This window comes from Micromys minutus (genome assembly GCF_963924665.1).
Source record: "Micromys minutus genome assembly, chromosome: 8".
Classification (NCBI taxonomy): domain Eukaryota; kingdom Metazoa; phylum Chordata; class Mammalia; order Rodentia; family Muridae; genus Micromys; species Micromys minutus.
The window spans coordinates 19,740,128-19,759,353 of record NC_137977.1 but is presented as its reverse complement, the minus strand read 5'-3'; the positions used below and the strand labels follow the sequence as shown (position 1 = coordinate 19,759,353).

The following is a 19,226-nucleotide window of genomic DNA, read 5'->3' as shown; positions in this document are numbered from 1 at the left end:
CTACCTCATGGGGTGTCCTCGGGGGCTGTTACTCACCCCTCTCGTGCTCCTGCTGTCCCTGGCACACAGGAGGAGGAGCTGGTAGAGCTGTTGGCCCGGCACTGCTATGTCCAGCTCGGGGCCACAGTGAACAGTGATGCTGTCCAGGAGCTGTTGCCCAGCTGTGTTCCCTCCAAATTGTACCGGACCAAGTCTCCAGAGAAGTGGGCTAGCCTTGTCACCACTGCTCATGCCAAGGTCAGTCTGTGACAGGCTGGGTACTCTGGGCCCACCCTGACCCTAGGCTTTCCTTTAAGGGGAGATGAAAGGAATGGATCCCTCCACCCATGGGTGTCCCTCATGCCAGGGACCAGGAAGCTTTAACGGGCACATTCCTGACTCAAGGGACAAAGTGTTTCCTTTAGTTCAACACATCACCACAGGTTCCCGTCACCTGCCCTCCTCCCCTTAGGTGGGCCTCTTGGTCTCAAACTGCTCTGCCTAGCAGCACCCAGCTGGCCCTGTCTTCCAGGACCAGAGAACTGCTAAATTCTGACAGTTCTGTGGCCCTAGCACAGGCGCATCATTTCTTCCCGTCACACTCACCTCCAAGTCTCTCTCAATGTCCCCTCACCAGGCACATGGGAAATCTTAGGTCACTGTGTACACGTCCTAAGTATTTGGCACGTGTGCAGATGACTAAATCACCCTCATATCTGATGAGGCCGTTTACATGCGTAAAGTCAGTACACGTTGCAGAAGTGAGAAGTGACATTTTAGACACAGCCCAGTGGGACATGTTAGGAAGGGAAAAACAAGCCAGGCAAAGGGAAGAGCTACAAGTAAGAGGGAGCTGTAGAGATGGCTCGGTGGATAAAGAGCTTGCTGTGCAGGGCTGACACCCTGAGTTCAGATCACCAGAACCCATCAAATACCAGATGGGGTGGCACAGGCCTATGCAATCCCAGTGTGCACTTCTGGAGAGATGGGGGGCAGGGAGCCAGCTATCTTGGCATATGCAACAGTGAGCAACAAGAGACCACGTGTCAATCAAGGCAGAAGGTAGGGGACCAACGTTGGAGGTTGTCCTTCGCTCTTCCATATGGAGCCTGGGCTTTTCCACTCCCTATAGGCCCCGTATACCCAGTCGAAAGCCACACCACTGGCAGTGAGGGAGCAGACAGTGGAGGCTGCCCGTCTTCTGTGGCCCCTGCTCTTCTCCCGGCTATTTGAAGTCACCACACTCTCTGGTAAAAGCATCTGGAGCTGTGTGGTTGGGGAGGGCAGGGAGTGGTTTCTGGTGGCCAGCATGGCCTTCACTCTGGGTTGCCCTCTGGCCAGGTCCTCGCCTTCCCAAGACACAGCTGATTTTAGCCATTAACTGGAAGGGGATGTACTTCCTGGATCAGATGGAGAGGACACTGCTGGGGTTGTCCTTCGCAGAGGTCATGGGTCTGGTCACCAACAGGTAAACCTCAAGTCTTTAACCTCTCAACCTGAGACCTTGGTTTGGGTGTATGTGGAACTCAAGGGTGGGGGGAGTAACTTGTCCTTAGGAGTTTGCATTTTAATCCCAAATTTGGGATGTGGGGCTGCTTCAACTCATCCACAGCAGCTGATTATGAATTGCCTCGTGCTTTAGCAGGGGAGAGATTTTGCCAGCTGCACATAATTTCTGCAGTTGTGTAACATTCAGAATTCTGGGGACTTCTCAGAGGGTGTGTAAATACTAAGTTCCCAAGAAGTAGTTTGGGTTGCTGGCTCGTGGTTGGTTGTTGTTGGGTGTGGTTTGTTAAGTAGTCATGATTAAAGAAGAAGCAACAAGAGGAAGAAATTAGGTATCCTGACTGAGAAGACAAAACTTGCTCGCCAAGGAACTCACACCTCCATCAACAGGAAGTAGTCTAATGATGCTGTTGTCCCATCCCCCTCTGTCCTTTTAATCTAGCATTAGGGGGTTGTGAGGGTGGAGAGAGGGTATCACACTCTCTGGTAAGAGCATCTGGTGCTCTGTGGTTGGGGAGGACATGGAACTGCTTCTGGTGGCCAACAATGTCTTCACTCTGGTTGCCTTCTGACCTGCGCCTTCCCAAGACACAGCTAATTTTAGCCATTAACTAGAATGAGATATACTCCTTCCATATACCCCTGAACTCGTAAAGTAGCAAATGCCAGCTACACACAGGACTTAGGGCCCCCCCACCCCCAACTTGCTAGTTCTTCCAAGACATCTGGGAACTCCTGCCTACGCTCCACTACAGTTCCTTAGTCTTGCCAGGTATTTGACAGGTTCACAATACCACTGCTTTCTGGGGCCAACTGTCCACTCTCCCAGACAGCCCAAAGTCCTCAGAGCATCACCTGCTGTATGAATGAACTGTCTTGCTGCCATACAAACCCACCTGGTATGAGCAACTTAAGGGAGGAAGGGTTTAGTATGGCTCGCAGTTTGAGGTCATAGTCCATCACAGCAGGAAAGACAGACAGCAAGGGCGTGAGGCAGCTGCCCCATCATGTCCACAGCCAGGATGCAGAGACCAGTGCTACTGCTCAGCTCAATTTAACTGAGTCTAAAACTCTATCGGGTGAACCTGGAGGCTTGTCACGTAGGTGGTCTAGAGGCTAACAAGGTGACAGTCTTAACGATTTCACCCACTCTGGAGGGAGGTTAACAGAGGCACATCAGCTGGATAACTGTCTCAGGTTCTAGAGTTCTCAGTTCTAGAGCATTCTGAGGGGTGTTCCTCATCTGCTTAGAGCAGCCTTTCGTGCTGGGACATGACCTAGACATTTGCTTGCTATGTGCTGCCTGGGACTTGGGCCAACCTGGACTCAGATTAACCTCTTCCAAGGACCTTGGGGGAGCCCCTTGTTTCCACATATGTGGCACTGGAGCTGTCGCTTCTCAAAGACTGCTCTGGAGCTGAAACAAGAGAGTCGGGGAAGGCTCCCGTCCCACTGCGCCCTCTGTGCCCTCAGGGACACCCCAGGTGGGAAGAAACTGCTTCTGTCCACACTCCATGAAGAGTACGAGTTCGTCTCCCCCAGCAGCGTGGCTATTGCAGAGATGGTGGCCTTATTCCTGGGAGGCTTGAAGGAGAGATCTGTGTTCACCATGGCCCTGCAGGACAGGAAGGCCACAGGTGCCCGTTGGGAGAGGGAAGAAGCTCATGGGACTAGTGAAACAGGGTGGCTTTCTCATATCCACAAAACCCAAAGTGAGGCTTAGAGACACAGCACCCATATTTTGGGGTCGGTTTCAGCAAGGTCCTCATCTGAAAGGGTTAAAGGAGGCGAGTCGCCCATACACTCTACCAGCACCACCTCGTTATCCCATTTCACAGACGCCAGAGCAGAGGCTCAGAGAGGGGGATAGTTCACCGAGTACTACAGAGCCTTCCCCAGAAGTCCTCACTCCAACAAGAGCTGGGCTGGAGTCTATAGGCCAATGTCAGGCTCCAGGACTCAACCATCGAAACCAATTACAGACATTGTGGGCAAACTGGCTGCAAGTCAGATGAAAGGGCTTCGTAGGAACTCTATGAATTTATTTGTTTTTACTTATTCAACCCACTTACTGCCCCCTCCCAGTCACCCGCTCTCACAATCTTTCTCCCTCCCCCTCCCCTTCCTCTCTGAGTGAGTGGGATCCCCCCTGGACATCCCCTTACCCTGGCACATTAAGTCTCCATGAGCTAGGCACTTCCTCTCCCACTGAGGCCAGACAAGGCAGCCCAGCTAGTAGAACATATCCCATGGACAGGCTTTGGGGACAGTCCCCACTCCAGGTGTTCAGGACCCACATGAAGGTCAAGCTGCACATCTGCTACATATGTGTAGGAAGAGCTAGGTCCAGCCTGTGTATGTTCTTCTGCTGGTGGTTCAGCTTCTGAGAGACCACAGGGTCTATCTAGGTTAGTTGACCATCGGTCTTCCTGTGGAGTTCCTATCCCCTCCAGGGCCACATCTGTAGGAACTCTTAAACTCTGTGAGGAACATCAGTAGAGTGCTTAGCCATTTGTTTGCCTGTTAGTCCTCACTCCTGGTCATCAGAGGTTTGCAGATCTGCCCATGGGCTCAGATGTCAGGCCACAGAGTGCTCTGGCCAGACATGTAGACCACCATCTGTGTACTCTACTCTGCTTCCTGCCCGGGTCCTACCCAGCTCCTGGTTAGGTACCAGAAGTCTATTAGGCTGAGGCTACAGCAGATGACAGTAATCTGCACTGTTCTCCTAGAGTTGCATCAGGCCCATGGCTCTGTGACTCAGTTTCTTCATTTGTCAAAGGACATCATCTCTGAAAGGTAGTGCAGTCTAGAGTCTGGGTCTGGAGAGATGGATCAGTGATTAAGAGCACTGACTGTTCTTCCAAAGGTCCTGAGTTCAATTCCCAACAACTGCATAGTTGCTCACAGCCATCTATCATGAGATCTTATGCCCTCTTCTGGTGTGTCTGAAGACAGCAACAGTGTACTCATATAAATATAATAAGTAAATATTTTTTTAAAGTAGTGTAGTCTGGGGACTCTGGAGAACTCTCAGCAAATGTGGCAATTTTGTCTCTACATATGACCCGGACCTGCAGACGATGTCACCCTTCTGCCCTTCAAGAAAGGTGACTTACTGATCCTGACCAAGAAACAGGGACTGTTGGCCTCAGAGAACTGGGTCCTGGGCAAAAATGAGAGAACCGGAAAGACGGGGCTGGTGCCCATGGCCTGCCTCTACACTATCCCCACACTCACCAAGCCTTCAGCTCAGCTGCTGGTATGTCTCCTGCACAGCTCTGGCCAGCTGGGCACTGTGACCAGGGTCTTGGGATATTTAGCCTGGGTCTCACCATCTTTCTTGACAAGATCCAGAAGGATCTGTACCAATGCCCGTTAACCCTAGAGTGACAGTGAAGTTGGCATATTTATGCAGAGCACTTAGTAGGTCCCCAGTAAAGGTTGCTCTCTTCCCCTCACCATGGCAATGACCTGGGGACAGACAGCTTTCCTCAACCCAGGGTGTCAACATCTTCCCATGCTCCAAGAACTTCTCTTTGGGAAGCAAAGACAGCCAGGCCCTCTAACATGCATACATTAAGTGCCTGGTCTGTGCCCTAAGCCTGCAATTCAAAGCTGCCACCAACAGCCGCTCCGAAATGCCTGAGCAGAGGTGTCCAAGGGAAAGAGAGCCTTGGGCTGGGAGAGGCATAGCAGCCACACTTAGAACAGGGGGAGACGGACTTATTGGTACCTATCTGGCTAAAGCAGAGGAAGGTCTCAGATAGTCTGACTCAACTTGGTCACACAGTAGGTGTTCTGACTCACTGAGACAGCTAAATCAGGAGAAGCCTAAGGAAAAGCCCTGTGGGCAGTGGCTCCTGGTTAACCGTGGGCCTGTCCCCTTGCAGAACTTGCTGGCCATGTCACCAGAAAAGAGGAAGCTGGCAGCCCAGGAGGTACGGGTCTCAGAGCCACCGCTGGAGGAGGAGCCCACGGAGCCACCATACACCCTGGAGGAATTCTCCTACCAATTCTTCAGGTGAGCTCCCCACTCCCATGGCTACCCGACGTCTAGGCTGGCCGGTGCACAGCCAGGGATACAAAGAGGGGAAGGCAGCAGCCACCCTGCCAGGCCAAGTAGGGGCAGAGAACGCCTCAGCAAAGACCCTCACCCCAGCCTTCTCTGGCAGGGCTCCAGAGAAAGAGACCATGGGCAGGGCCGCGATGCCCGGGGTCCGAAGCCGAGGCCATCTGTGGGCCTACTCACCAGAGCCGCTGCGCCAGCCGCTGCTCAAATCTGTCCATGACAAAGCCAAACTGAGGGATGCAGCCTGCCAGATCTTCCTTGATATCCTTCCCACCCTCCTACCCTGAGTCCCTGCAGACCCCACGTGAGAAAGCACATGGCAAAGCCAATACCCAGCTCCGTGCGAGGGTACTTGAGGCTAAGTGAGGGGTCTGGAGAAAATGTCCATATGAGGTGGAGCCCCGCTTAGGGGTCAGTATGAGCCTGGGTCAAAGGTCAGTGAACAGCCAGGGTCTGGAGTATGCACTGGTCCAGAGGTCAGTTCGGGACTTGGTTCAGGAATCATGGCCTAGCAGGGGGTCAGCAAGTGGGTTGATTCAGGGTTCAGCCTGAGTTTCCCTGTATACTGTTCTCCTTCACGGTCACACCCATCCTCAAGTACACAGGCGACTACCCTTCTCGGCAGTCCTGGCACAGCCTGGAGCTCACAGACCAGATGTTCTCGTTAGCCCTGCAGGACCCAGCCCTTCAGGATGAGATCTACTGCCAGATCCTGAAGCAGCTGACCCACAACTCCATCAGGTCTGCCAAAGTGCAGCCTCCTGTCCTGGGCCCTGGTCGAGGCCTCTGCTAGAGGGGACAGCCACATACGGGTCTGGATCCATAGCCAGCAGCCAAAGCAGCCCTAAGAAATGCAGGGCCCTGTGTGCTCTGATGTATCTGAGGGTGGGTGACAAAGGAGGGACAGCCCAGCCTTGTCCCTTGCCCACTGCCATTCTTCTATGTGGCCTGGGCAGACTGTGGCCTGTCTGAACCCCTTTCTATAAAGACAGGCAGGGGCAGCCATCTTGCTGTCAGGGACAAGAGTGCCCTGTTGCCTTGGGCGACCAGATTGCAAGCTGGCATAGTGTGGCCTTGCTGTGTGCTGCATGCCCTCACTTTCCATGCAAGCTCCCAGACCCACAGGCCCAAGTGTCTCGTTTCTGCTTCTGAAGTGCTTGTTTGGCCTGGGCACAGCGTAGGGCCTAACCACTGATGGGTACTACCCCACAGGTTCAGCGAAGAGCGAGCTTGGCAGCTACTATGGCTCTGCACGGGCCTCTTCCCACCTGGCAAGATGCTGCTGCCCCATGCTCAGAAGTTCATAGACTCCCGGAAGAAGAAGCCACTGGCTCTTGACTGCAGCCGGAGGCTCCACAGGATTCTAAGGTCAGCCTGCTGCCTTACACCCCAGAGTACCAACCCTGGCCCAGATCAGAGCAGGTATAGGGAGACATGGCCCCGTGTGAGCTCATGTCCCTTTCCAGGGAGGTGGGACCAGGTGGAGGAAGAGGCAGGAGGCCCAGGAGGATCCCAGACAGCCTGGGTACTCAGAGAACTTCAATCAGGACCAATAGCCATCTTTCCTGTGGCTTCCCCCACCTCACTCCTGCCCACTCAGAACATAGAAGAGTCTTCAGGTGACCCAGCATGACCGAGGGAGGCATCTTAGTTCAATCCGGGCCAGCTGAAGTCAGGGGCCTGTCCCTGTTAACCCTTGTTCCATCTTTTTCCTCCCTGTTATTATCAGAGGGTCTTCCCATGGAGCTAGGTCAATACCCATTAACCCTAAAGTGACAGTGAAATTGGCATATTTTTGCATGCACTTAGTAGGTGCTCAATTAAGGTCGGTCTCTTCCTCCTACTGTGGATATATCCTGGGGACAAACTCAACCTTCCTCAGCCCTTGCTTCATTTCAAACTACGGGCCCTACTATGCACATCCCCCCCTTGTCCCAAGCGATCTCCTGCCATCTCTATGTCAGCCTTGACCGTGACGAGCGTGGGCTGACAGTGAGTGTGCGTGGCCGTGGAGAAAGTAGCATCTTTTGAAAGGCCACAACGGAGTCTCTACCGCTTGTGCAATCCCTGGCCTGTGAATACGAGAAGACTCCCATCCATAGCGCCATAGCCAGCAGTCCCTGGTACTGCTAGGGAGCTCTTGTGTCCCCAGCCTTCAGATGTGTGGGACTGGGCTCATCCTTATGCCAGGGTCACACGCAGAGCCCACCAAGCAGAGACAAAGCTGGGAACGGTGAGAAGAAGGAACCTACCTGCCCCCTTATGCTGGTCATTGAAGGCTCTGTGTCCAGCGTCAGGCTGAATGTCCCAGGTTGGCAGTTGGGGTGGGTACAGGAGTGGCACTTAACCCACTTTGTCCTCCTCAGGGTGGGACCTCGGAAGCAGCCCCCACATCATGTAGAGGTGAAGGCTGCTGAGCAAAATGTCTCCAAACTACACCATGAGATCTACCTCCCCAATGACAGCAGTAAGGTGAGTGCTCCCCATGAGATCTACCTCCCCAATGACAGCAGTAAGGTGAGTGCTCCCCATGAGATCTACCTCCCCAATGACAGCAGTAAGGTGAGTGCTCCCCATGAGATCTACCTCCCCAATGACAGCAGTAAGGTGAGTGCTCCCCATGAGATCTACCTCCCCAATGACAGCAGTAAGGTGAGTGCTCCCCATGAGATCTACCTCCCCAATGACAGCAGTAAGGTGAGTGCTCCCACAGTGCGTCTCAGGCCTTAGGAGGCTGTCGGACATGTGCCTACTTCAAGCCAGCATCAGGGAACACTGCTCCAAGTTAAGGGGCCCCAGGGAGCCCACAACTATTTCAAAGGCACGAGTTAAGATTCCAGGCCAAGGAGGGAAAAAGAGAAGAAGCCAGAAGGGTGGACAGCAAGGCTGAGTGCTAGGGCTTGTGGGCCCCTGGAGACATCTATGGTGAGCAGCAGCCATGGCCCTTTGGCCCAGAGCTTGCCCAGGAAGCCTGGGGAGGCAGAAGGGACAGGTAAGAGGTGAAAGACCATTGACCCCAGCTGTGATAAAGGAGCATCAAAGGAAAATGAGACCAGGACCACACACACACACTCACGTACACACTCACACACACACACACACACTCACACACACACACACTCACGTACACACTCACACACACATACACACACAAACACACACATACAGTGACACACACACTTGCACACTCACACTCACACACACAAACACACATACACTCACACACACTTGCACACTTACACATACTCAATCACACACACACACACACACACACACACACACACACACACACACGGTTCCTTGAGCATCTGCAGCTTGGGTATAGTTGAGGACCTGTAGTGAAACTTCCCATTGTCTGGCTTCAGGGTCACAGCACAAGTCCAAAGGTCCAGACTTCCTGGGTCTAGTCTGGGCCCAGGAAAGTGTGTTGACAAGCAATATGATGACACTCAGGGGCATGCCCTTCTCCAGACATAACACAGCTAGCCCTAGGCTTATAGTGACAAAAATAGGCCCAGGGTGACGGTTCTGTCAATAAAGTGCTGTCCACATAAACACAAGGAGCCAGCCCTTATGCAAAATCTAGGCTCAACATCATGTGGGAGGCAGAGAGTCGCTGGAGCTTACTGGTCAGTCATCCTAGTCAAATGGTTGAATTCCACATTCGGTGAGAGACCCTGTCTTACAAAATTGTCGAGGGCAATTAAGAAAGACACTTGAGTGACTTTAAGCCCAGCATTTGGGAGGCAGAGGCTGGTGAATCTGAGTTCTAGACTAGCCTAGTCTACAGAGCAGTTTCTAGGATACCAGGGCTATACTGAATAACTCCAACTCAAAGAAAGAGAGAGAGGGGGGGGGAGAGAGAGAGAGAGAGAGAGAGAGAGAGAGAGAGAGAGAGAGAGAGAAAGGAAGGAAGGAAGGAAGGAAGGAAGAAAGAAAGAAAGATTAAAAAAAAAATGAAGAAAACAGACACTTGAGGTTCACCCCTGGCCTTCATATGCACATATACACAAATACACACGCATCCACATGTGCAAAACTTCACACGAACATGAATATGGCATGCACACAAAGTACACTTGGGATATGCCTCGGAATAGTGGCCTGGGAAACCCTCTTAGCCTGGGTCCTGGGCCTCACGTGCCCCTCTCTGTCCAGACCGTGGAAGTGAGCAGCAGCAGCCGGGTGCGAGACCTTTGTGACAGTGTCATCTCTAGGCTCCAGCTGGCCTCCTGGGATGGCTGCAGCCTCTTCATCAAGATCTCAGACAAGGTGAGCAGCTTGGCAGGCCAAGGAGTGGAGAGCAAGTTCCCCTTGGCTGAGGAGGCCTCCCCTGACTAGCAGACCTCAGCCTGCCCAGAACGCTGCGCTAGCCGTGCCCCTCAGTGCATAGCTGGAGCCATTGGCATCGAGAGGGTGGAGTCTTGGAGTCCCACATCCTGCTTGTCAATCTCAGTGAACATCCAACCCATCTGGTCCAAACACAGTTTCTGGATCCAGCTCCCCCAGGGCTCCTTGGAGGATGCAGTTGCCACACCTGCCTTTTCCCCTCTCCCCTAAGGTCATCAGCCTGAAGGAAGGAGACTTCTTTTTTGACAGCTTGAGGCAGGTATCTGACTGGGTGAAGAAGAACAGGCCCCAGAAAGAAGGTGAGGGGGCATCTCTCTGGAGGGGGTGGCTGCCTGCTGCATCATTGGAAAGGTCCCAGACCCTCCATCTCTTCCCACTCAACCCATGTTCCCCTAGACATGCAAATGACTAACCTCCTGTTGGGTGAGAGAGGTAGCCCAGGGTGCCCCTCATAGCTGGGAGATGGGGATAGGGACATTTCTAGAGGCAGCTCCTACACTGCTTGATGAAGGTGAGTTGGGGGCCCAGGAGGAGAAAGGACAGGGACCTTCCAGGCCAGAGAGCAATGAGAGTGATTTGAGAGCTATGAGCGTTTTCTTCAGGAGTGAGCCTTTGGAGCCCGCTGAGGTAGGCTTGGTGCCCACTGCTGCCTCTCTTCCAGGGGCCTCCACGACACTTCCTTACCAGGTCTTCTTTATGCGGAAACTGTGGCTCAACGTGACCCCTGGGAAAGACGTGAACGCAGACACCATACTCCATTACCACCAGGTACCCCTGAGGTGGCCCTCTTGAAGACACAAGAGCCATCGCCATCTTATCCTAAACTTGTCCTGAGACGGGAAGAGGAAGGGGCCAGGGAGGGACAGCTTTGCCCTAGGTTCTTGCAACAGGGTAGAATGAGGGGGACAGGCTAACCCCTTGAGGGTTCCAAGGACAACAGAGAGCAGCAACACTGGGGACACCGTCTGCTGTGTGAAGCTGGGGAAGAAGAACACGGAGAAGACTGAACGCAATGAGCTGGCTTGCAACTTGCAAGGGCAACATCATGTGGACAGAGCCCATGTCCACCACAGCACAGTACTAGCGAGCCCTCACTTAGGTCTCTCCCCTGAGGTCCTCAGCCTTTGGCCTGCTCAGTTAGTGAATGGGGAAGATAACACCCCCACTCCAGGCTCCTGTCACCTGAGGCCCAGCCTGTCTGCCACTCAGGAGCTACCCAAGTACCTGCGTGGGTTTCACAAGTGCTCCCGGGAAGACGCCATCTACCTGGGAGGCCTCATCTATAAAGTCCAGTTTGGCAGTGACAGCGCTCAACTGGCTAGTGTCTCAAAGGTCCTGAAGGAGCTGGTACCTCAAAACCTCACACGCCTGATGTCCTCAGAGGAGTGGAAAAAGGTCCTTAACGGGGTCTGAGTAGGTGGGCAGGCTGGTTGGCTTGGGATGTGGGCTGCCTTTGCCTGGCCTTTCCCTGTCAAGCCCTTACTACCTCTGAGGCCCTGCCCCTACACTGACTTCCAGATAGGTGGGTATTGCTCTGGCCCAAGTCTCAGAGCCCCTGGGTGTCCATGTCCTGTATGGGGGACCAGGTCCTCAGTGTCCCTCTCTTCCATCAGAGCCTCCTTCTGGAATGTGACAAACACAAGCGCAAGACAGTGGCTGAGGCCAAGGTGGAATTTCTGAAGCGGATCTACCGATGGCCTACCTTTGGATCTGCCTTCTTTGAGGTGAAGGTAGGCCTTAATCCATGCCAGCCTCTGCCCCAACACAGGCCCCATTTAGGTGAGTCCTCAGTGCATATCAGTGGACGAGAATGTGTATTCTGATTGTAACCCTGTTGAGCACCTAAAACGTGGCCACCTGGGGCCTGAAGAGATGTCTCAGTTGGCAAAGCACCGGAGGACCTGAGTTTAATCCTCAGAACTCATGCTGAACCACAGAATGACAAAAAGCTGGACATGTTGCCCTCTGCTAGTAACCCTGGTGCTAGGGAGATGGATAAAGGGAGCCCTAGGATGTGCTGGCCAGCCGACCTAGCCTAGTTGGTGAGCTCCAGGCCAGTAGGAGACATTGTGTCAAGAATACTCACATATACACATACACGTGGCCAGTGACATGGCTCTGTGGATTAAGGCACTTGCCACTCAAGCCTGATGACCTGAGTTCAGTCCCTAGGACCCATGTGGAAGAAAGAAGAAAATGACACCTGCAATTGTCCACTGACCTCCACTCACACACCATAGCACGCACCATGTGCACACACACACACAAATAAATACATGTTCAAAAAACAAAGGTGGTTGGCATCTAAGAAATAACACCCAAGATTGACCTCTGACCTTCATACCTTCATACATGAGTGCATACACCACACACGTGTGTATGCTTACCCATACACACATTTCCCTGTATACACATACAGAGGGCACACAGACAGACAGGAAGTAGTCACCTGACCCCCACACTCATCTATGATAACCATACCTCTCCCTACAGCAAACCTCTGAGCCATCCTACCCAGACATTCTCCTCATCGCCATCAACCGGCATGGGTTACTGCTCATCCACCCCAAGACCAAGGTAGAGCGCCAGGGCTGTGCAGACAGCACGGGGGGGGTCATCCGTTCGGGGTAGGATGCCTGCCTTCCTGTCTGCCCCTCCTCTCCAGCCTAGCCGCCTGTCAACGGCCTCTCTGTTCCCAGGAGCTGCTGAACACCTACCCTTTCACCAAGATCTCCAGCTGGAGTAGTGGCAACACCTACTTCCACATGGCACTGGGGAGCCTGGGCCAGGGCAGCCGTTTGCTGTGTGAGACCTCTCTAGTGAGCACATGCCCCATCTCCCACCACAACACAGCACCCTCACCATGAGGGATGGCTTGCTTGCCTGTGACCATGGCAAACCAGCCAAGGTCTGCAGGGAGGTTAGATGCATCCCCAAGACTGAGAGCCAGGATGCCCAAGGGTTCTAACCTGACTCCAGGCCATTCTGAGAAGAGGGTGAAACTCGGGTCCACTAGAGCAAGCAGTAGCAAAGCCCAGCATGGGGAGTCCGCTTTCCTCCTTTCTGTTAGTTCTACCAGGTGCCCCAGGACCCTCCCTGCACCCTCAGCCTCTGACCCCACCCCATCTTCTCTAGGGATACAAGATGGATGACCTGATCACCTCATATGTACAGCAGCTCCTGAGCACAGTGAACAGACATCGGGGCTTCAGGGCCCCTGCCCTCGCCAACCCCTAACAGGTCGCATCTGCATACAAGCCTTCCATGCTGGTGGTCTTCAACCCCCTTCTCAGCATGCCTGTTTGCCCCTCCTGGGTGTTCCCTGCAGAGACCAACCAAGGTCTCAAGCCTCCTGGCAGGTGGTGGGTAGTTTCCCTGAGTCTGCAATAAATGCACCTAGCAGAAGGGAGTATGTGTCTCTGAGGGGGAGGGTGGGTGCCAAGTAGGCAGCTGGTCCGAGAGACTCTACCCACCAGAAGGTCTTATCCAGAAGAAGCAGAAGGCACTGTGACTTTTCCTAAACCAGATGCCAGCCATACTTAGCAGGAATGGCATCATCTGCTCTATCTCCTTCCTCCCTTCCCTCTCCCCCTCTCCTTTCCTGTTCTCAGACTGGAGAGAGGGCATCCTTGGGGATCCTGCTTCCTGAGCCCTCCAAATGGTTTTCTCCCATCCACATGGGTCACTGGGATGCCTGCTGTGCTCCCAGGACGAGCAGGTAGAACATGGATACCAATGGAACTGAGCAGGGTTTCGGAGAGCTGTCCAGATGACGGGCCCTGAGAAACGACCCACCCCCACCATCCGCTTACCAAGGTGGATGGCACAGCCATCTCTGTCTAGGCCTGAGGGGTCCTGGCTGATTTTGTCTATAAGTCCTGGTGGTAGCCACCCTGAATAACCTGAATCTTTCCTGTCTGCCTGTCTGGGGTGTCTCTGAGTATTAATCATCCCCAGCAGGAATAGCTTTATAGCATGTTCCTCCATCCCGCTCACAAACCACACAGACACTGAGTATGTGAATCAGCCTTCATTGTGCAAATGTGTGACCACTTGTGGGTCTGAGATGGCCAGGGCCATGTGCCCCTGGGAAGTGGAACCCCCAGGCATAGTGGGCCACTGGGAAGCTTTCTGCAAGGTCTCCTGAGAGTGAAGGCACTCCAGCTGGTTCATCCCAGACTGGGTTTGCTGACACGCTGTAAGCATAAGTGACCTACTGTGGTTGAATAACTGAAGGGTACTTCCCTGAAGCTTCTATCTACATGGTAATAACCCTGGGGCTGGGACAGCCTCTCCACCAAGCCCAAGGGTCACACTGGGGCTGAAACTCTCCTGGGAGAGTGGATAGGAGAGGTATCAGGCTGGGATCAGCGAGCCAAGCAAGTGGCAAGTAATCCTGCCTCAGTTTGTTCTTGTCCCCAGAGGTTGTGATCACAGGAGGAAATGCCTGTTTGGCGGCCATTCAGCATAGAAGAAAGTACTACATATCCCAAGGTGGGTCGGGAACAGAAAGGATGGCATACCAGAGGAGGGGGCTGGGATGGAGCAGAAGTGGGGGGTAGCTAACAGGACTTGGGGAGGGAGGGTGCGGGCTAAAGTTCTGCAGGCAGGCAAGGAGACCAAGGACCTTCAGACTGAGTTGATGTCCACAGACTTGGGCTGGGCCTTGCGGGAGGTCAGGTCAGACAGCTTCTTCAACCTCTTCTTCAGCTCCAGGGGGAACCTTTCATAGCACCTCTTACACACAGGCTTCATATCGAACTCCACAAACTTGTTCCTGCAGACAAAACCCCAGCAGTCTATGCTCTACCCGCTCCGACTCCAGACAGCAGCCCAGACAGCAGCTGCCAGCCCTCTGCCCTCCCAACCCCGCCAGTCACAGCCAGCAGGCTAGATTCCAGGGAAGGATGTTAGCCAAAGGGCACTGGGGAAGAAGAGATGAGCCTTCTATGTAGCCTTCCTCATAGAAGCGTCTCTTTATGTCTGTTGACCCTCTATGACCCTCTGTTGCTGTTGAGAGAGCTTGAGCCCTACCTTACCTCACAATCCCAGCCACCTTGTAACCTTTTAGGCTTCAAGGGAGAGGCAGCCACCTGAAGCTTGCTTTTACATATGCTGTTCCCTGACACGGGATGATTTTCCCCGAAGCCCAGGGTTCTTGGAAGTGTGTAACTGTCTCCTTCATCTTTCTCAGAAATCCCCGGGCTACCTCATCCGCTTGGCATAGTTCTGTGTCACCCATGCCCAGGGCTGGCTGGAAAGTGCCCACCACTACTCACTTCAGAGTGAGCTTCATGTTGCAGGTGGAACAGGAGAAGCAGTTCACGCACCAGGCTTTGCTGAGGGCTGACACCACTGTGAGGCCAGATGTAGGATTAGGAGGCCTCATCCAAGCCAGCTGCAGGCCCAGCTAGGCACAGTCTGAGCCAGATGGACCCACAGCTGTGGGACAACGCCCACCACCAACCCCAATTCCCTCACTTCCCCACATCCCCATAATCCCCTCCCACCACCAGGAGAACAGACTGGTTGGGAGAAAGCAAGGGAGAAAGGGGCTTAGGGACAGGGCCTCACCATCACCCTCAATCACATGACTGCAGTTGTAGCAGACATCCCCAAAGAGCTGTGGACAAAGCAGGCCATTAGCACTATTCACAGATATAACAACCTCCCGAGCCCTTTCTGAGGATGCTCAGCCCACGGGAATCACTCTCCGGGAAGGGTCGCAGATCAAGACATTGTTCCCCAAAACTCTCATTGCTCCCTGCTGATGTATTCTATCCAACAGTGAAGGACAGGGTGGGTCTTCCCCACCCCCATCAGCCTCTGGGGCCACAATGGCATGTCTATCAAATAAAGACACTGTGTGGACAGCTGCTCATATGTCTCACATACAGGCATCAAGACTCCAAGCTGGAAGCCAAGGGCTGAGCACACAGGCCTGACTTCCGGTGCACACAACAGACTTCTATTCACATGAGAGGAGACTGCATAAGCCTAGAGACCCTAGGAAGCATCTTGCTGTGCTTTTTAGAATGTGAGGACTGTCCCCCAGAGACAGAGCAGCAGAGCCCATAGCTATGCCCAGGACCTTCTCCAACAGGTCACCCAAGCACCAGTTCTGTACATGGAGATGTCTAGACACAGCCCAAGGCCTGCTCTCTCAAGGTCCTGAGCCACTCGCCCCTGACCCCAGCTCCAGCCCTGTGTCTTTGCAGGATCTGTCCCAGGCCGTACCTGGTTATAGTGGGTCTCACAGTACGCTAGGCCTTTCTTCTCATAGTGCCGGTGCCCCAAGAACGGTTTCTCACACTTGGCGCAGACAAAGTGCTGAAGGAAAGAGGGTGTGGTCGTGCAATATTAGGGCTGCACCAGGGATTGACCAGAAGACAGGGAAGGAGGATGAGGCCCACCGTGGGCAGGACTGACACCAGGGTGGATGCTGTAAGAACCAGCTAACCCTGTGCTGGCCTGTCTTCTTCCTCCCTCCCTCCCTCCCTCCCTCCCTCCCTCCCTCCCTCCCTCTCTCTTTCTTTTAACTTTTCTTGAGACAGGGTCTCAGGTAGTCCAGGATGTTTTCAAAGTCAGTGTGTCATCAAGGGTAATATTGAACTTCTGATCCTATCTAGTGGTAGGAGTACAGTAAGGGGAACCGAACTCAGGTCCTTGTGCACATAAGGCAAGCTCTCAACCAACTGAGCTACATTGCCAGCTCTCCTCCTCATCCTCGAACATGTCATCAGAATATCCTTTGTCACTGGGATCCTGCTTGGCAGGCAGATCGTGGGCTCTGGTCTCCTGCCTGTTATTAGTAGGCCCCTCCTGTTCCCATGCCCCCTCGAAGCCCACATGGTATAAGAAATATATCCTGTCCTTTGGAGCGCTGTGGACACATAAAACCCAAGAGACAAGGTAGCACATCCCATAGCCTTTGTTTAAAAGCCACCCAGGCACTGCTTATGGACACACATGTGGCCAGGCCACTGGAGCTGCAACATTCTTGTTATATGTACCCACAAGAGTGTGACAGTGCTCAGGGTATGGGCAAGAGCTGACCCAGGAGCCCACCAGCTCCCTGTCTATGTGGGGTTGTGTGCCTAACAGTTCCTGTCGCGCACAGAGCCCTCGGGGTGCTCTGGGTGAACCGTGTCTAAGGTTTGCTCTTGATTCTGGAATCTTCCAGAATGCAAAAAGGAGGTAAGGTGAGTGGGCTGCCTGTGCATGGCCCATAGACTCTGGTCTCCTGGCTGCCACGGAGCTCCTAACTGGAACGAAGAGAGGTTGCTGCTCCCGGAGAGAGTGTCAGTGGGAACCGGCTAGTGCCTGGCCTGGGATGGGGTTCAGAGGAACTGTGACTGGGGCTTGAATCTGTGCCCCCTCCAGGCTCACCTCCACATGCCACTGTTTGCCCAGTGCATTGACCACACGGCCCTCAATGGGCCGGCGGCAAGCCCCACAGATGGGGATGCCCATCTTGTCATGGCAAGGCAGGCAGTAGAGCTCGCCCTTCAGTTCTCGGGCATCAGAGGTCAGCTCCTTCCTAGAAGACAGCACAGCATCAGGTACAGTCCTGCCTATCTGTAGGGCCACTACAACAGGTCCAGGGTAGTGTGCCTGAGGCCCCTGCTCTGGCTCAACAGGATCACTCGGATCTCTGGAGACTTCCTGTATGCACCCCAGACAGGCCCCAGGGCACAGAATCCCCGCCCCGGCCTGCAGAAAGTGCCTGTGTTCTGCCCGGCTAGCTTCCTCAGATAAAGGTCCATTTCTTCTCATTCCCTCTACAGCAGACTGTGTGTCTGGGGCAAGCACAGAAGGGATTTCAGGGGTCTCTAGAGGGGATCCTCAGCTTCTCCTCTCTTCTCTTGCTTCTCTCTTCCCTCTTCGATACCAGCAACAACCTCCACTCTTTCCACTCTGTTGCATCTCAGCCAGAGTCCTGCAGCCCAAGGGTTTTCCCTTAGGCTGCTTTTCTCAAATCACAAGTACCCCTGAACAGAGTCCGGAGAAAGAGCCTGTCACCTTCTCCCTCCATCACCCTGAACCTCTCCGCCTTGTGCACTAAGCGCCCTCTCTGCCTACCTTGTTGTCCTCTGTCCTGGGTGAGAATCCCAGTATCCCCGCTTGTGACAGGCGGCATTGCCGTTACCACACACAGGGCCAGGACTGGGCACCTACCCACAGTGGGAGCAGCTGAAGTGGTCCGGGTGGTACGGATCATTCTTGAACATGAGGGGCTGTTCATCGATGGCGAGGTGACAGCGCTGGCAGATGAATTTGCCCAGGCCCTTGGCCTTCTCACGATTGTGGCAAGGCCGGCAGAGGTGTCTGTTGGAGGTAAGAGAAATGTCAGGGACAACCACCCTCCGTCTGCCTCTCCCCAGAACAACCCAGCCATCTCCTGGGAAAGCGAGACTTTAGGACCCTGCTTGTGTTCCCAGTGGCACCTGGGTAATCCAAAGTGAACAAGCTCAAGATTTTAAAAAGCAAGTTTCCCACTCACAGGGAGTGGAAGGCAGGGGAGGATTCTGAAAAGGATGCTCTCCCACACTCAGCAAAAGCCTGTGGGCCAGGTCAGATGGCTCAACAGGTAACGGCCCTTAGGCAGAAAATATACATGTACTCGGATGCCTGTATTTGCTGCCTCTGGGAAGTGTGTTTCTTTTCCAAGGCTTCCTGAGCCCAGAACACTGTATGATACAGAAGAGACATTTAAGCTGCATTTGCTGAAAGACTAGTTTTACTTTTCATGTGTCTTTTAGTGGAAGACACGGTGAATGTAAGCCTCAGAGCATCACAATGTATGGCGGGGTGGCCAAGTCCACGCAGAGCTCATTTTCCCCTCTCTTGGGAGTCTGCCGGATGAAGACAGACCCTGATGCTCACAAGCGCTTTCTGTCTTCAGAGACAAGTAAAGCTGTGTCACAGGGAGGCTCCTGAACCCAACCACTGTCACCACAGAGTCCTTTTTGTGAAGACTTCAGTCATTTCTGATTCTGCTCCTTGCCCTGAGCAACAGCTGTGGTCTTAACAGAGAAGGAAATCAACACAGGTTCTGTTTCCTCATCATTGAGGTGCAAAGAATGTGGATTCAGAGTCCTCAGGCAAAGACGCACGAAACCCCAGCCAAGGTCCCTCGGTCCCCATGTCCCACCTGTCACTCCAGTAGTGTACTCCTGCGGGACCTGACCCTCCTTCTCAAGCTCCAGAAGTCCACTGGGCAACTCTCCGCCTGTCACAAGCCTCCACAGCCAACTGTCCACCGGCCCTTTAAGTATGTGCATGTGTGCATGTCATGTATACATATTTGTGTGGATTG

General features: G+C 53.6%; 2 protein-coding genes across 4 annotated transcripts in view; one reads left to right on the top strand and one right to left on the bottom strand.

Annotated features, from left to right (window-relative positions):
* Nucleotides 1-13,144, top strand: part of MYO7B (myosin VIIB) — a gene marked incomplete at both ends in the record, with an annotated part of 61,797 nt that extends 48,653 nt beyond the window's left edge. Inside the window, 18 exons of the mRNA XM_080920330.1 lie at nucleotides 70-237; nucleotides 1,112-1,229; nucleotides 1,321-1,447; nucleotides 2,959-3,122; nucleotides 4,566-4,747; nucleotides 5,379-5,509; nucleotides 5,661-5,818; nucleotides 6,145-6,298; nucleotides 6,770-6,925; nucleotides 7,924-8,029; nucleotides 9,716-9,829; nucleotides 10,119-10,206; nucleotides 10,569-10,675; nucleotides 11,117-11,302; nucleotides 11,521-11,637; nucleotides 12,401-12,484; nucleotides 12,607-12,726; nucleotides 13,043-13,144. Of these exons, the coding sequence (XP_080776456.1) occupies nucleotides 70-237; nucleotides 1,112-1,229; nucleotides 1,321-1,447; nucleotides 2,959-3,122; nucleotides 4,566-4,747; nucleotides 5,379-5,509; nucleotides 5,661-5,818; nucleotides 6,145-6,298; nucleotides 6,770-6,925; nucleotides 7,924-8,029; nucleotides 9,716-9,829; nucleotides 10,119-10,206; nucleotides 10,569-10,675; nucleotides 11,117-11,302; nucleotides 11,521-11,637; nucleotides 12,401-12,484; nucleotides 12,607-12,726; nucleotides 13,043-13,144 (2,382 nt within the window). The remainder of the gene's footprint in view (nucleotides 1-69; nucleotides 238-1,111; nucleotides 1,230-1,320; nucleotides 1,448-2,958; nucleotides 3,123-4,565; nucleotides 4,748-5,378; nucleotides 5,510-5,660; nucleotides 5,819-6,144; nucleotides 6,299-6,769; nucleotides 6,926-7,923; nucleotides 8,030-9,715; nucleotides 9,830-10,118; nucleotides 10,207-10,568; nucleotides 10,676-11,116; nucleotides 11,303-11,520; nucleotides 11,638-12,400; nucleotides 12,485-12,606; nucleotides 12,727-13,042) is intronic.
* A 793-nt stretch (nucleotides 13,145-13,937) lies between these two features.
* The window catches only part of LIMS2 (LIM zinc finger domain containing 2), a 33,460-nt gene continuing 28,171 nt past the window's right edge, over nucleotides 13,938-19,226 (bottom strand). For all 3 annotated transcript variants that reach the window (XM_080920442.1, XM_080920440.1, XM_080920441.1), the window contains 6 exons: nucleotides 18,086-18,235; nucleotides 17,297-17,447; nucleotides 16,145-16,237; nucleotides 15,482-15,530; nucleotides 15,187-15,262; nucleotides 13,938-14,684 (listed from right to left, as the gene is read on the bottom strand). In XM_080920442.1, the coding sequence (XP_080776568.1) occupies nucleotides 14,537-14,684; nucleotides 15,187-15,262; nucleotides 15,482-15,530; nucleotides 16,145-16,237; nucleotides 17,297-17,447; nucleotides 18,086-18,235 (667 nt within the window). In that variant the 3' untranslated portion in view covers nucleotides 13,938-14,536. The remainder of the gene's footprint in view (nucleotides 14,685-15,186; nucleotides 15,263-15,481; nucleotides 15,531-16,144; nucleotides 16,238-17,296; nucleotides 17,448-18,085; nucleotides 18,236-19,226) is intronic.